This window comes from Chrysochloris asiatica, unplaced genomic scaffold (assembly GCF_000296735.1).
Source record: "Chrysochloris asiatica unplaced genomic scaffold, ChrAsi1.0 scaffold00412, whole genome shotgun sequence".
NCBI lineage: Eukaryota > Metazoa > Chordata > Mammalia > Afrosoricida > Chrysochloridae > Chrysochloris > Chrysochloris asiatica.
Window position 1 is genome coordinate 1633951 of NW_006408930.1, and position 17947 is coordinate 1651897.

At 42.9% G+C, this 17947-nt stretch overlaps 1 protein-coding gene across 1 annotated transcript in view; it reads left to right on the forward strand.

Moving 5' to 3' along the window:
• The window catches only part of FGD3 (FYVE, RhoGEF and PH domain containing 3), an 86321-nt gene that overhangs the window by 67087 nt on the left and 1287 nt on the right, over positions 1–17947 (forward strand). Inside the window, exons 11-13 of the mRNA XM_006876775.1 lie at positions 14778–14900; positions 16130–16270; positions 17299–17439. Coding sequence (XP_006876837.1) covers positions 14778–14900; positions 16130–16270; positions 17299–17439 — 405 coding nt within the window. The remainder of the gene's footprint in view (positions 1–14777; positions 14901–16129; positions 16271–17298; positions 17440–17947) is intronic.

The window sequence follows — 17947 nt, forward strand, 5'->3', positions numbered from 1 at the left end:
TTGTAGAGCTTAGCTCACCACTTCATTGCTGTTTTTCCCTCACTTCCCCTTATCGGTGTCGAGCGTGGTCACCAATCAGAGTGTTTTGATGTACTTTTCTAGTCATTTTTTAACTATCTTCAGCAAAATTTTACTTGCATGTGATATTAATGGTATTGTTACATAGTTTCCACATTCTGTTGGGTCACCTCTTCTTGGGAATGGGAACAAATATGGATCTCTTCCAATCAGTTGGCCAAGTGGCCATCTTTTAATTTTCTTGGCATAAGTAAGTGAGCAACTCTAAGGCTATATCAGTTTGTTGAAAGATTTCAACTTGTTCTCCATCAATTCCTGGATCCTTGTTTTTTGCCAATACCTTTAATGCAACTTGGACTTCCTCCTTCCATACCATTGGTTCTTGATCATATGCTACCTCTTGAAAGGGGTGAATAGCCACCATTTCTATTTTGTACTGTGACAATGTGTATTCCTTCCATCTTTTTTTTTTTTTTTTTTTAATTTGGATTAAAACTTTAATTACTAACTGTATAATGCTCGAGAACAAAATATCAAAGTAATTTGTTGAAGGTTATGAGTTAAACTCCATGCATTTCTGGTTTTTAATCACTGTCTTCCCAGTTGTCTTCAATTCTAAAGTGTTCGAGGCTGGTGTTGACCTTGAGGTTGTCCATGACAACAGTGAAGCCTGAGAGAATGTAGCCCCCACCTCCGCTCATCAGCAATTTGGGATGACTTTGATCTGGCAAAACCTGGTAATTTCAGAGCCAGGTTTCAGAGAACCTGAGGTTATTGACCCCTCCTTTCTCCTGAAGTTTTGTGTAGCATTCCAAAAGAGGCTCCTTATACTGCCAGTAGACCACAAAAGTCCTTAAAGGGGCCACAAAGTCCAGCGAAGACATCAGCAGTGGGATGGGATGGAAATGACTTGCTGCAATGAAAACATCTGCATTTCTTTCATTCAGTAGAGCAGCAACCTCTAAATGTCTTTTCCTCTGCTCTTCTTGTCTCCTTGTTTTTCCTGAGTGTAATCCTTTTTGTTTCCTTTCTCTTTGGTTGTTGGTTGTCAAGTGCCGTCGAGTCGGTTCCGAACCGTAGCGACCCTGTACAGGGTTTCCGAGGATGTAAATCTTTACGGGAGCAGAAAGCCTCATCTTTCTCCCATGGAGCAGCTGGTAGTTTCGAACTGCTGACCTTGAGGTTTGTAACCTGAATTGTAACCACTACGCTACCAGAGCTCCCTTCCTTTCTCTTTAGGTTCTTTATATTCTGTATCTTCAAGAACAATTTCCATTGTTTATTGTTCTTCTGGAAGAGTGTACTCTGGGGCTTCTGCCATTTTGTTTTTGTTTTCCTGTTCAGAAGTCTGTTTTTTCTCAACTATGCCATTCATTACTTTCTTCAACTGAGTCATTGTCTTTTGGCTCTGAAGACAACATCTTGGATGAAGATGTCCCATTTAGAAGACTGTCCACATTGTGGAGGGGGAATTCTTAGACACCACTGAGGAAAGACTTGGGAAGTCCAAAACTTGTTGTTGCTGCCTGAACAAACTTCTCATCCGTTCCATCATTGCGCCCAGCACTAAATCTGCACGTGTCTCATTACAGTCATTTGATTGCCAGCACAGATATGGCCAACGTCAACATCTTAGCTAGTGTATAGTAGTAGCGCATGTGTTGATTTTTCCAGGTTCTCTTGCATAATACATCATCGAGAGACTACAAGTGGAAGGCTTCACCACAGTAACAATGGCTTCCTACTTCTTTTTCTCATTTTTAATATATTTATCTTAAATTCTGTCTTGTCTTGGAAGGTTGTACTGTTTTCAATTAATGGCTGAACTATTTCCTCTCTTTTAATGCCTTTGTCCTTCAAAGCTTTTATGTCATCTTGAGATTTCCCATCATTGAATATATTTCGATTACCAATGCCCACTTCTTTAGTCTTTGAAGTGGCTCTTCCTTCTTCTTCTTGGACTGAAGACTTCCTCCATTGGTCACTTCATATATGGTCCCATAACTTTGGCCAATGAAATGAAAACATCTTCTCATTTCAGGACCACAAAGTTGCCTTCATGGATGCAGTGGTCTCCAGGCTGTAGGGACAGCAGATCTAGCTGCTCCCCTGAACCCTCCATGACTTCCCGTTGGCTTCTCTACTCCGCCACTACCCTCTCATTCCATCTTCTTTTGATGCTTTCTACATCATTCAATATTTTGCCCATAGAATCCTTCAGTTGTTCAAGTCGGCTTGAATTTTTGATTCAGTTCTTTAGCTTGAGAAATGCTGAGCTTGTTCTTCTTTTCTGGTTATCTAACTCCGGGTCTTCACACATTTCATTATAATACTTGACTTTGCCTTCTGAGGCTGCCCTTTGAAATTTTCTGTTCATCTCTTTTATCTCCTTGTTTCTTCCATTTGCCTTAGCTTCTCTATACTCAAGAGCAAATTTCAAAGTTTCTTCTGACTTCAAATTTTTTTCTTTACTTTTTTTTTTTTTTTAAATGACCTTTTGTTTTCTTCCTGTATTATGCAGCAAATCTGTTCTTGAGATGGTCTGATATCTTCAAGGTCATATTTTGGCTCTCCTGGACTTGTTTTAATTTTCTTCAGCTTCAGCCTGAACTTGCATATAAGCAATTGATGGTTGGCTTCCATAGTCTGCCCCTAGCCTTGTTTTGACTGATGATATGGAGTATTTTCACTGTCCTTTCCCTCAGATGTAGTCAATTTCATTCCTGTGTATTCCATCTGATGAGGTCTCTCTCTATATATATATAGATATAGACATAGATATATAGTCATCTTTTATGCAGTTTAAAAAAGGTATTTGCAGCTGGTCTTGCACAATGCTATTGTGCTGTCTCCAGCATCATTTCTATCACCAAAGCCATATTTTCCAACGACTGACCCTTCCTCTTTGTTTCCAACCTTCACATTCCAATTACCAGTAATTATTAATGCATTTTGATTGCATGTTTGACCAATTTCACACTGAAGAAGTTTGTAGAATTCTTTCATTTCATCATCACTGACCTTAGTGGTTGGTGCATACATTTGAATAATAGTGGTACTAACAGGTCTTCCTTGTAGGCATATGGATATTATCCTATCACAGACAGCATTATACTTCAATATAGATCTTGAAATTGTTTTTACTTTTATAATGAATGTAGTGCCATTCCTCTTGAATTTGACATTCCTGGCATAGTAAACCATATGATTGTCAGATTCAAAATGGCCAGTATCAGTCCATTTCAGCTCACTAATGCCTAGGTAATAATCTTTATGTGTTCCATTTCATTTTTCACAATTTCCAATTTTTCTATGTTCATACTTTGTACATTACATATTCTGATTATTCATTGATGTTTGCAGATGTTTCTTCTCATTTTGAATTGTGTGCCATCAGCTAAGGAAGATTCCAAAAGCTTTAATCTATTTGCATCATAGTGATCAACTCTACTTTGAGAAGGCAGCTCTTCCCCATTTGCATTTTGAGTGCCTTCCAACCTGAGGGGTTCATTTTCCAGCACTATATCTGACAATGCTCCACTGCTATTCATAAGGTTTTTGATGACTAAATATTCAAAAGTAGTCTGTCTCTCTGTCTTCCTGTTGGTTTTGTTGTTAAGTGCTGTTGATTTGGTACTGACTCATAGCAACCCTGCATAGGATTTCCGAGGAGAAGCGGGTGAACTTGAACCACCAACCTTGTGGTTTAAAGCGACCTTGCAGTCCAGTGCATTAACCCATTAACCCATAGAGACACACCAGAACACCTAGTCTGTCTTAATCTGGAAGCTTTGATGAAAACTGTCCACTATGAGTGCCTCTGTTGGTATTTAAAATACCAGTCCCACAGCGTCCAGCATCACAGCCACACGCAAGCCACCACAGTATGACCAACTGACAGACAAGTGGTATCCGGTTCTATAAATTCAGCTGGGCCTTCCTGTCAGAAACCAACAGAAAAGCAACGTCAGGACCCACATCACTAGGTACACTGCCTACCAGCTGGTATGTCCTTCTCAGCCTATCCCATCCTTCAGGGTTTGTCTAGTCCTCTGCTTGTCCTGCAGTTCTCCCCAGTTTTAGCAGGTTATGCAACACAGTCCTCTAGTTGCCATGGCTGGTCTCCGAGAACCAGAGCATCTAGTGATCCATGTGGCTGCCTTTGGACTGAGGGGGCAAGTCAGAGAAGCAGTGAGATCAGGCCCCAGGCTCCTCAACTTTAAATGGGGGTGACAGTGACATTCTCAGAGCAATAGAGGGCTGAGGGTGACTGAGCCCCAGCAGATCCTGCAACAGTTGCCCCCTTCTACCTCCCTCAGACCAGTGCCCTCCTTCCTCTTGCACCACGTATCTTGGCAGTCCTGAGAGTTATCACCATTAGACAAGACTCCTGACATGGTAGAGAGCTTGGGCACATGGCCAGCAAGGGGAGCTGAGTGTCTTGTGTCAGGCTCAGGGAGACATGTGGCTGTGCAGGTCTGTGGCATTCCTTCTTTGCCTGGCAGGTGTCAAAACTGTAGTTCACCTTTGTGATCTTAAGCTACATAAAATAAACCACAGAGAGGAGCCAAAATTCATGTGGCATCTCATGTTCAAGGAGCAAGGATTTCATTAGAGGACAGGGGTCAGTGCAATGATGAGGCTTCAAAGCATGTCCTGCTAAGGAAGCCAGCCCCTCCTTGGGCCCCCAGTGCTTAGCACCCGGTGTGTGGGATGTGGGGGTAGGGGGAGTGGGCTCTTTGTCTCTACTGACAGGTGAGGACAGGACAGGGAGGAGAGTTCCACAGTTCACACAGCTAGGAAGGCAGGGTCAGGATTTGTGAGGACCCCGAGCCCAGCTCACCACTCCCCTTAAACAAGTCCACTGATTTCTCCTAGAAGCTGCCAAGTTTATGTTGCAAATATTTATGAGTAATTTTTCAACTTTTTATTATGAAAAATATACAAGAATGTATATAAAAGTAGAGGTTAGGTGTGTCCAAGTAAAGCACTAGTTACATGTTATGTTAGAAATGAAAGCAGAGTTTTATTGAAGGATTGCTGCTATTGTTGTTGTTAAGTGCCATTGAGTTGGTTGTCACTCATAACAACCCTGTATAGGGTTTCTGAGGAGCAGCTGGTGAGTTTGAACAACAGACCTTGTGATTCAAATGACTTTGTGGTCCCATGCTTATCCTACAGTGCCACACCAGGACTCAAATCAGGAAACACACTAGTACCCAGGCAAAGTAGTATAATGCTCCAAATTGCAAGAAGAGAGTGGGGTTTTTATTGGGTACAGTAAACAACAGAATACATGCTCACAGACTTAAGGGTTTATCTGCCAAAAAGTTACAAGAGGGTTGGTAAACTACAATCCTTCTTTACATGATCGTTTTTATTTGTAACCTCCTAGAACATGATGACTAAGATGACGCTGAGGAAACACTCTTGACAATGATCTTTTCATGAAACAGTCCTCACACAAGCTAAAATCGTGATCCTTGCTGCTTTGGGGTTACAAGCTGTTAAGCTTTTACAAGAAGCTGAGTTTTCACATCAGAACAACAGATTTTAGGTCAAGCTGTAGTTTGATTCAAAGTGGAGTTTAATTTAGATGTGGGATAGCTGCTTTGGTCATGCAAATACCTCAGGTTAGGGGTTCACTTACTCAGGTATAATGAGTCCCTATGCACTCCCACACCAACCCTAAGAAACTTCAACTTGATAATGTTGTTGCTTCAGCTGTCCCTTACCCCCCTCCTGTTTTTGCTGTAATATTTTAAAACAAATATCAGATTTTGTCTCATTTCACTCATATATAATGTTAAAGTTATTTAAGATGTTTTCCTGTTAAACAGGAGACCAACGTCTCTGGCATCAACTTCCCAGTCTGTGCACATATAGTATTGGTTGAGATAAATATTTTTTGACTCTGACACCCTGGGGAATTCAGTAAATACCTTTGTTGTTAAATGTCATTGAGTCTGTTCAGACTCATAATAACTCTGTATAGGGTTTCTGAGGAGTGATTGGTAGGTTTGAACCGCTGACCCCATGGTTAGCAGTCCAGTGCTTATCCTACAGCGCCACACCAGGAGTCCTTTGGCTTTCTAAAAACAGTCCTGAGTCTATAATAGGTCCTCTGTGCTCTTTGATGGCAGCAGAAACCTCATCCTCAAAGAGGAAATACTGGGGGGAGGTGAACTTTCAAAAGCTCAGGAAGTGATTTCATTTCCTGATAGGGCACTTCTGGTGGGTTAACAGGGTATTAGCAACCTGCTAAAACTTGCCAGGATTTTATGTACAACAGTATGAGTTTAGGATGTGGGGAGAAGTTATTCATCTCCAATTTACAGAAGAAGAAACTGAAGCCCAATGAGCAGTGGCCTGTCTAGGGTAATACAGATGAAGGGCAGATCAGAATTCGTATGTTGTTACTGTCTCCCAGCTAGACAGAAAAAGTGAGACTCAGACAGAAGTCACCAGCCTCAGATCTTGAAGTCTATGGCTACCCCCTAACCTCCACCCTAAGTCCACTCTGCCTCCCACTATGGGTCTTGGTTCTGTTTCCCTCTCACTAGTACTTGCAGCAGATGGGGCTCAGTCCTGAAGACCAACAGAGTCACTGTGGCTAGGCTGTCCCTGAGGAGTCAGCTGGCTCCACTGTCCAGTACTTGCATCCAGAAGTCCTTTAGGAGATGAAGGGACTAGGGGATGAGCAACCCAGGGGCCTTAGGATGTGAGGAGGGTAGGGCTCTGTATGGGTTGGGTTGTGGCTAGCAGAAAGTTTGTAGATGTTTATTGGTTTTCTTCCTCTTTTACAAAATTCTCTAAGTAATTAGAGACAAAACACTCTCAGTAGGTACCCTTCTACCCCAAACAACCAACAGTGAAATTTTGGTGTCTTTCTTTTCAGTCTTTTTTTCAACCTTATAAATACTCTTTAGGTATGCTATTTTGTAACTTGCTTTTTTTCTATTAGCAATATAAAGGAACACTTTGACATGTTCTCTAAAATGCCATTCTAATGACTACCTCATGTTCAGGGCCTTGATTTATCTCTCCAACTCTTTGTTGTTAGATTAATATCAGCATCTTTTTTCAACTTTAAAGTATAGAAAGGGGCTTTTTAAAAGTTCACAGAAAAATTCTATTATCTATTAATTCTACTTTTCTGTGCAGCCATATTATATATATATAATATATTAAGTAATACATATTATATGACTTGTCTTAGAATTCTTTTAATATCTATAAACATAAATTCATATTGTAGTTAATGATTTTATATTGTTTCTTTCGTCCTGTTAAAAAAAATACGTATGCACATTCACGGCAGAAATTCATACAGCATAAAAGGAGATAAAATGGGGAGTGAAAGTCCCCTGGCTCCCAGTCTCCCTAAGTCCAAGGGACAAGTATTCCCACTGGTTTCCATGCTGGCTCTACACACACACTATGCACATCCATATACGTGCACTGTGAGGGGTCTCACAGTGCCAGAGTATAGAGGTCCCCGGTGACCCAGCACAGCACAGGGCCTGCCCATCACCACAGACATATAGTCTTCAGGCACAGTGCCCCTTGGCCAATGTCTGTGGGAATCTACCAAAGCCTTGGAGTGATGTTCACATCAAGGTAGCCTTCACCTTCCCATGACCCGGCCTCTCCTCTACTACGGGTCTGCCTCATGGATACAGACTCAGAGATGAACAAAGATGTTTGGTGAGGATGCTCATGGCAGCTCTGTCTGGCAAGGTGTCTAATTAGAGATTCTCTGACAACAAGAAAGAGTTTCCAAGTATGGAAGACTTTCTACATCAGGAAGTGGTCTAAGGGTTGGCTCTGTGATAAGAGAGGATTGTGTCTTTGTGAATATCTCCTGGAGCATAGTTCTCACCTGATACCAGAGCAAAAAGGGGTCCTGGAAAGGAGCATGTGGTACCAGGATCTCTTAATACAGACCGTAGACTGGGCCCTGTGCCATCCCAACCAATTGGAGGGGTTTAGAAAGCCTTCCTTCTACCGGTAGCCTCATGTGCAAACAGTGGGAGACATAGACCAAGATAGACTACTGAGGGAAATGCCAGGCAGCCCAGAGAGGGCATAGTGTGGAGGATCTCAGAAGTGCACATTGGAAAAGAGTACTTCATTAGATGCACACAGATCACCTCTCAGGGAGCCCTGTGCTGTGACCACCATTTATGCACCCTCAGGACTGATATATTGCAATTGTATCCACCCACGAGCCTACTCTGCCTTATTCTCCCCTCCTTGTTGTGGTTCTAGTCACGATTTCTCCAGATGCATCCAGATAAAGTCTATCACTTGTTTGTCAATTTGTCATACTATAGACTTGTGTGTTGCTGTGATGCTGAAAGCTATGCCATTGGGATTTTAAATACCAGGAGGGTCACGCATGGTAGACAAGTTTTAGAAGAGCTTCCAGACTAAGACAGATGAGGAGGAAGGAGAGGTGTACTACTTCTGAATGTTTAACCCCTGAAAACCTTATGAATAATAGTGGAACATTGTCAGATATAGTACCAGAAAATGAAAACTTTATGTATAGCACCAAAATGTTTTCAAATATAGTGCCAGAAGATGAGCTCCTCAGGTTGGAAGATCTCCCCCCTTAAAGTAGAGTTGACCATGATAACTTGAATGAAGTAAAGCTTTCTGGACCGTCATTTGCTGATGGCGCACAACTCAAAATGAGAAGAAACAGCTGCAAACATCATTAATAATTGGAACATGGAAAGGAAAAAATATGAATCTAAGAAAGTTGGAAGTTGTAAAAAAATGAAATGGGACACATAAACAATTGATATCCTAGGCATTAGTGAGCTGAAATGGACAGGTATTGGGCATTTTGAATCTGACAATTGTATGTTTTACTCTACTGGGAATGACAAATTCAAAAGAAATGGTGTAGAATTCATCATGAAAAAGAACATTTCAGGATCTGTCTTGAATACAATGCTGTCTGTGATAGGATAATATCCATACATCTACAAGGAAAACCAGCTAATACCACTATTATTCAAATATATATGCACCATCCACTAAAGCCAGTGACAATGAAGGTAAAGAATTCTACCAAATTCTTCAGCCTTAAATTGATCAAACATGCAATCAAGATGTATTAATAATTACTGGTGATTATAATACAAAGGTTGGAAACAAATGGTTGAGATTTGGAAAATATGAACTTGGTGATAAAAACGATACTAATGCTGGAGATAGAATTTTGTAAAACCAGTGACTTGTTCATTGCAAATACCTTTTTAAAACAACATAAAAGATGGATATGCACATGGACTTCACCAGATGGCATACACAGAAATCAAATTGACTACATCTGTGGACAGAGACTTTGGAAAAAGCTAAATACCATCAGCCAAAACAAAACCAGGGACAGACTGTGGAACAGACCATCAATTGCTCATATGCAAGTTCAGGCTGAAACTGAAGAAAATGAAAACAAGTCCAGGAGAATCAAAATATGACCTGGAATATATCACATCTGAATTTAGAGATAATCTCAGGGACAGATTTGATACATTAGACACTAATGACCAAAGACCAGAAGAGCTGTGAGATGACATCAAGAACATCATACTGGAAGAAAAATAAAGGTCATTAAAAAGACAGGAATGAAAGAAAAGACAAAAATGGATGTCAGAAGAGACTCTGAAACTTGCTCTTCAAACATCTAAAAGGACTGGAAGAAATGAGGAAGTCAAAAAGCTGAACAGAAAATTTAAAAGGGCAGCTCAAGAAGGCAAAATCAAGTATTATAATGAAATGTGCAAAAACCCAGAGTTAGAAACCAAAAGGGAGGAGCCTGCTTAGCATTTGTCAAGGTGCAAAAACTGAAGAAAAATTCAAACCTTGAATTAAAATATTGAAGGACACCATGGGCAAATTATTGAATGATGCATAAAGCATCAAAAAAAGATGAAAGGTATACACAGAGTCACTGTACCAAAAATAAATGGTCAACATTCAGCTATTTCAAGAGGTAGCATATGATCAAGAATCAGTGGTATTAATGGAAGAAGTCCAAACTATACTGAAGGTATTGGCAAAAAACAAGGCTCTAGGAATTGATGGAATACAAATTGAAAATTTTAAACAAACTAATGTGGCATTGGAGGCACTCACTCATCTGTGCCAAGAAATTTGGAAGACAGTTGCCAACTAATTGGAAAAGATCCATATTTGTGCATGTTCCAAAGAGAGATGACCCAACAGAATGTGCACATCATTAAACAATATTATTAATATCACATGCAAGTAAAATTTTGTTGAAGATAATTTAAACATGGCTGCAACTACCGGAAACTCAAGCTGAATTCAGAAGAGGATGTGGAACGAATCATATCATTGCTGCCATCAGATGGATCTTGGCTGAAAACAGAATACTATGTTTACCTGTGTTTTATTGACAGTACAAAGACTTTTGATTGTGTGGATCATGACAAGCTGTGGATAACATTGTGGATAACACTGGGCATTATAGAACATTTTATTGTACTCATGAGAAATGTTTACATAGACCAAGAGGCAGGAATTTGAACAGAAAAATGGGATAATGAGTTGTTTTAAATCAGGAAAAGTGTGCACGCCAACCAGGGTTGTATTATTTGACCAAATAATCCTAGAGGCTGGATTGTATGAAAAGCATGGCATCAGAATTGGAGGGAGACTCATTAATAACTTACCATATGCAGAGGACACTTTCTGAAAGTGAAGAGTACTTAAAACATACTTACTGATAAAAATCAAAGATCATAGCCTTCGGGATGGGTTGTACCTCAATGTAAAGAAAACAAAATCCTCACCACTGGATCAATAAATAACATAAATGGAGAAAAGTTTGAAATTGTCAAAGATTTCATTTTGCCTGGATCTATAATCAACACTCATGGAAGCAGCAATCAAAAGCTGAAAGGACATATTGTCTTAGGCAAATCTGCTGCACAAGATGTTTTTAACGTGTTCAAGAGCAAAGGTGTCAGTTTGAGGACTAAGGTGCTCCTTACCCAAGTCATGGTATTTTCAGTTGTCTCACACACAAGTGCAAGTTTGGCAATGAATAAGGCAGGTTGTAGAGGAATTGGTGCATTTGAGTTGTGGTGTTTGGGAAGAACATTGAAAAGTTCTATGAACTGTCAGAAGAACAAACAAATCTGTGTTGGAAGAAGCACAAGACTTTATCTCTCATACTTTATTAGGAAGGACCAGGAGAAGGACATTATGCTTGGTAAAATTGAGGGTAGAAGAAAACCTGGAAGACTCCCGTGAGATGGACTGGCACAGTGACAGCAGCAATAGACTCAAGTGTAACAATTGTGAGGATAGCATAGGGCCAGGCAATGTTTCATTCTGTTGTACGTAGTGTCACTATGAGGCAAAACCAACTCAATGGCACCTAACACAAACACACACATCAGATGAAGTCATGGGCTTCTGTTGAGGACCAAGTCATTCTAATCTAGGCCTGCTTAGGCTCTTACTCGGGGGATGAACAGATCACCTCTGGGATGGAGGGGCAGGGACTAGGGCAGAGTCTGCTTTTAAAGTGTTGTTGAGTCAGCTCCAATGCATAGCAACTCTGAATAGAGTTTTCAAGGTATAATTGGGTTTAAACTGTGGACCTTGCTCTTAGTAATCCATTGTTTATCCTACAGTGCCACACCAGGACTACTATTATAATCATAAAAGTAAATTAGATCTTTGCTGGCTACTGGGATGTGTGTGTGTGTGGGGGTGGGGTGGGGTGAGTAAGTGGAGGGAGGGGAAGGTGGGGCACAGGGCAAAGAATAGAAACAGGATAGTTTGGGTGCTAGGGATGGGGGCAATATGCAAGAAGGGGGAGAGGAATGAAAAACAAAGCAGATGGGAGAACAATTAGACAGGTTTGCATGGGTTAAGTGGGACAGAGGTAAATAATGATGTTTGTACAACCTTGGAACAACAGGGTTCTGTGATACAGGGATTGAAACATGGTTGGAATAGGGAAAAGGGGGGAAATAATGTTAAGATGCTTGGCTGTCTTATGAATCTTGGTTTCCTTGACATACCATTATAAAATAGACACTTGAGAGGAAGAGAAAGGAATAGGCAGAAATATCACCATAGAAAGCTTGTAAGTCCATCTTCTGCCTATAACTGATTGGTGGTGGTGGTGGTTATGTGCCATGGAGTCAGTTCCAACTCACAGCAACCCTGTACAAGGTTTCCGAGGCTGTAAATCTTTACAGGAGCAGAAAGCCTCATCTTTCTCCCTCAGAACAGCTGGTAGTTTTGAACTGCTGCCTTGACGTTCACAGCCTGATTCATAACCACTACACTACCAGAGCTCCTTTATAACTGATTGGAATACCTAAAATGGGGCTACAACATGCCCAGTGAAGGAGGCTTCCTGTGGAGCCTCTGCATTACATAAGACCATAGGTAGAATCCTGAACAACATCCAGAATCTTCAGAGGTGTTAAATTTCCACTTGAAAGGACAAGCAAATCAGTCTGGAGCAGTTAGAACAGAAGGTACTTCTTGAAAGAAAGACTGACAGGAAAAATACAAAACAATAAAGGCAGATAGACTGATTACTACAAGAATAAGCAAGTTGCTCATCCAGGAGACATCAAGGCAAGTGGTCAGGTCCCCCTTCCAAGACTAAGACTCAGTGGGAAAACATGCTCTGGTTGGGGACCACGTTCATCACCAATAAGGGGGAGTGAGGGAAAAACATCAGTGAAGGTGCAAGCTAAGCCCTACAATGTTCAATAAACTCCTGTGAACGCATGTGGAGACCTGGTTGGCCAGCAGTGTGGCAAGACCTGGGGACTCTTGGACCCAGAGTCAGTGACATAGCCACAGAGGACTAGAATGGAGAGTGGAGCATCCAGCTGATAAGAAGAGAGGGTATATGCACAAGAATACCCACACTTGCAGATAATACCCACTTGACCTGGCTTCAATGACTGGATGATCAGAGCTCAGCTAGAAGAAGAAAGAAGAGGAAAAAAAGAGTAATCTGATACAATTTGATGAACTTGACCTATACCTCTGGATGCAGTAGCTCAAAAGAGGGAAGAAATCTTTACAGCAAGGATCATTCCCACCCCCTCCATACACAGATGGGCAACTTGGACATTGGCTACCCAAAATGGGGGCACTACAAGGGCAAGAAGTGACTGGCGTACAGGCTTTCAAGAGGGAATCTAGATCCAGAGTACATGAAGGAAGGTAGAATCTCCACTGAGTAGTATCCAATCTGTCTAGGTGGGGCTGATGAAAGGAGATGGGTATAGGTCTCTTATGATATAATAGTGACTAATTGTTACCAGGACTGATTGTGAGGGTTGTAAATGTAAAGGTAGACATTTTGTAGCAAGAAAAGCAGTGATTAACATTGCAATCTAGGAGCAGAGGTCCCTGGGACCATCAAGGGAGAAGAGCGGTGTGTGGGACCCTACCCAGAGAAGCCGTGATGCCAGAGATGGAGGCAGAGATGATGATGTGGAGAGATGGAGCAACTGGGGACTTTAGACCCAGAGAGGGAGAGGGGCTGTGTGCTGACGACCGGGGGGCAGGCTTGCAGGGTATATACCCTGTGGTTGGTTGATGATGCATGGAGGGGATTGTAACCATGGCAGTGAAATGATATACTATAGGATGAATGTAAAACTAATGTTCTTCCATGTAAACTATCACATAATTCACAATAAAACATTTTTTAAAAAGTAAATTAGAAAACAGTTTTTGATAAAGGACACGAGGGTAAATTGCTATAATTCAATGAACTTGACTTATACTCAAAATACCAACAGAGAGGCAAGAAGTCTTCACATCAAGTTTCAATGTGATCCCCTCTGTATAGGTAGATAGGGATGGGCAACTTAGACCATTGGCTGCCTAAAATGAGGGGGGTTGGTGATAAAGGCAAAAAATGACTGGCTTACAAGTTTTCAAGAGGGAGTTTAGTTTAAAAGAGTGTTGGGGAAGGTAGAGTCCCCACTGAATAGTTTTCAGATTGTCTAGATGGGTCTGGTAAAAAGAGATGGGGATTAGAGTCTTATGATTCAATAGTGAGAAATTGTTATCATGACTAATTGCAACTATCACAATTGTAAAGGTGAAAGTTTTGTAACAAAAACGGGGGTGTAGTTAATCTTAAAGTCCAGAAACAGAGGACTCTAGAACCATCAAGGGAGAAGAGCACAAACAGAATGCAGGACGATATTCAGAGAAGCGGTCACACCAGAGATGGAGGCAGAGATGGGGACATGGAGAGAGGGAGCAGATGAGGACTCTAGATTCATTGGGAAGAGAGGGACTGAGAGCTGGCGGCCAAGAGGCAGACTTGCAGTATATGCCCTTTGGTGGTTTAAATTATTATATATGCCTGAGTGTTGTTGTGTTTTTTTTGTGTGTGTGTGTGTTTTTTTTTAAAAGAGCTAAAATGAATAGCAAGAAATACTGTTAACTGATGGTACATGGAGGGGATTATAATCATTGTCATGAAACTAAGTATATGTTTTGTTGAATGTAAAACTGATGATCTGCCCTGTAAACTTTCACTCAATTCACAATAAAAACTTGGGGAAAAAAAAAAAAGTAAAGTAGACGCAACCAATCAGAGTCCAATAGCTTGCACTCTGGATACGAGGAAGTTCTGTGTCTGGTTTCTGAGGAACCACTGCCACTACTGCTGGGCTTGAGGCACACTGATTCCAAACTGACTAGAGTTGTATTCCTCCTTGCAGCTTGAGTCCAGAAAGCCTTCCTCTAAAATAAAGCGAGAGAAAGAGAGACAGAGCTGCAAGAGCTGCAGGGAGACCTTCAACTCCATCACCAAGAGGAGACACCACTGCAAGCAGTGTGGAGCTGTGAGTGGCAGGCACTGCCCATGGAGATGAGGAGGGAGGAGGAGGGAGGAGGAGGGAGACATGGAACTAGAGCCACCTTGCATTTTTCAAATGAGCGGAGGCACAGCTCTGTGAGCTTGTGAAACAGCTTCCTCTGAAATAGAGGCTCAAGACATTACCTTGGTCAGCTCTGAGTCTGAGACACTCAGTGTGCTGGAAATAGTGCTAGGTAGCCGATACTGCCAGCTACTGACCAGGTGGGCTTGAGTCAAATGGTAACACCCATAGCTTCCAGCCTGAGAATCTGGGAAGAGATACAGGGAGGTAGCTGGCAGCCCAAGGAGGGAGCACCAACCAGTTGGCATTGACTGCCCCTCCTCATTCACCCCCAAAACTCTTTTGCCCAAGAAGACCTGTCACTGATTTAAATATTTTTAGATAAGATAATTAATAATTGAACATTATGTTAGCAAGTAGACCCAGTCCTGAGCTGGCTTGAGGAGAGGATAGAGCTATTTCCCAATATTGGCCTGGGCCTTGCACAGTGCTCCTATCTCACCCTTCATAGAGTAGAACTAAGCCAGAGAGATGGATGGAAATTAAACCCCTCAGTGACTATTCCAGACCTTTTACTACGCCGGCTCCACCTCACTCCATCCACTAGCAGGTTCTCCCCATGCCTTACTCCCTGCCCCACCTGATCATTTGCTTCATTTGGTCTCAGCAAAATCATGGAACTCCAGCAGTGCAAGTGCCCCGACCCCTGGATTCCACTGTGATCCATCCTTTCCTGCCAGACTAAAGGGACCTTAGGAGTAAAGGCCGTGAGCCATGTGGACTTTCCTGACCTGTCCATTCCAACCCCTCACTCTTGGTGGGGGACGGGGTGCTCTGTGGGTTATATGTCCTAGCCATGTCAACATCATAGTTGTTCTTGGTATACATGGCCCCAGTGCAGACTCCACACTCCTCCTAGGTCTAGAGAGTTGGGACCACTTTATTTTTTATCAAAGCTTGTTTTCCTGTGGCCTTCCCCCCAACTCCCATGCCCTGTGAGCAGAAACCTGCTCCACTTACCTGGAACCCACAAGAGGACCACACTGATGAGCTTCCTCCAACCTTATTCCCATGCACACAGCCTTGGGCTCTTCTCCCATCCTGCCCTGTCATGGCCCTTCTTGTTCCAACACTTCCAGACCACAGTGTTCTGTCCCCAGTAGCTGGGGTCACAGATGGTCTCTCTCTTGCAGGTCATCTGTGGGAAGTGCTCTGAGTTCAAGGTGGAGAACAACAGGCAGAACCGAGTCTGCAAGGAGTGTTTCCTGATCCTAGCAGGGGACCCTGCTAGCCCCAGCACTGAAGCACCCATCGAGCCCAAGAAGGACACCGAGGTGGGCGTAGGCCACAAGGGCCCCTACAGATGTATCCTCTCTCCCTCAGCAGCCTCATCAGGCTCTTGCTCCCTTGGGCCATGCACAGATGTGGGGTCTCTGTGGGGTTCACAGGTCCCAGGGAACTGGATGAGTCTCTAGAAGTAGGACTGTGCTAGTCCCTGGCATAGCTTGCAGGTCATAGAGTGTCTGTACCCAAGAGTTAAATGGGAGACAAAGGTCACTGGGATTGGAAGGCATGGCTGGGAGTTGCCCACCCAAGGGGACATGCTGCTCATCCTCAGCAGATATAAAGGACCTCCAGCATCTGTCCACGGGCTCCTCCTCTCTGTTTCTTTCTGAGGGTGGGTCCCTTCCCAGCCCTTCTTTCACACAGGTATAGTCCAGGACAGTTGGTTAGGAGATAAAGTGGTTTTCCACACAAGAGAACTCTTCTCTTCTCACATGAGACAGTCTTGCAGCTCTTAATGCTTGCTGCATGCTTCGGTCTCCTGGAAATTCTTTAAAATGACCATCTCCTACCTCTAAGTTTCCCGTTCATGGTGTATGCATGTGTGTCTGTGGTGTGTGCACATGTATGCAGCTGTGGTATGGTGTGTGTAAATCTGGTGTTGTGAGTCTGGTGTGTGTGAGTCTGATGCATGTGAGTCTGGTGTGTGTGAGTCTGGTGTATGATATACAACAAATTGCAACAATGCCACAAATCCCTTTACCTTATAAACACACTTTAGTATTTTCTGTTCTATTTTTTTTCCTATTACATTTTAATGCTTATCTTGACCCACTCCATTTATTCCATGTCCCCTTTGTGAGTCCAGCCTGCAATTTGGGAAACCCCATTCTATACCAAGTGGTCCTGGACCTTGTAGGGCTCTGGATTGTGTTTGGTACCTTCTCACCACGCACCTCACACAGGCCTCAATCATGTTTCCTCAGGTTTCTAAGGCCTGTTACCTTCCTGGCAGCATCCTTACGGAGGAAGAGTACAGGTGAGGAAGCATCTTAACGTGTTCACTCTGTGTCCACAGAAGCCACCTGCTTCAGATCCCCAGAACAGCTTGCTCTGTGGCCCCCTGCAATTGTCAGAAGACAGCAAAGCCTGGAGTGAGGTGTGGGCCAGCATCCCCACAACAGATCCACAGGTGCTGCACCTGCAAGGAGGCAGCCAGGTGCATCTCCCCACCCCCTTGGAGGGCTGCGCTGGTGGGAGAGGAGGTGGGCTGGGCCTGAGTTGGGGAGGGGAAGAAGATCCTGAGAAAAGCCAGTGTGCTGAACTCAACACTGAACCACACTGCTGTGACAGGCTGGCTTTGCAACCTGGCCAAACCAAACACAGGGTCTCCGCTTCCATAGCTAGAGACCTCACTACACATGGCAAGGACTAGCCATGCCTGTAGGTTCTGTAGGGAGGGACATGACCTGGCCAGGGTCACCCGGCTGGGCCATAGAGTTGCCTCCCCAGGCCAGGACTATCCCCAACTGTTCTCATCCCTTCTAGGATAACCCACCTCTACCCCACACCAATTTTGCATGGTGTGCCCTAGAAATGGAGCTGTTGATTGAAATCCTAGGAGTGGTTCTGTACTGGCCCTACAGGCCTTACGCTCAGCAAACCTGGCCACAGATGTTCCCAGTCCCAGGAGGGTGGCCAGGTGCCAGGCCTATGCATTGAGTTTT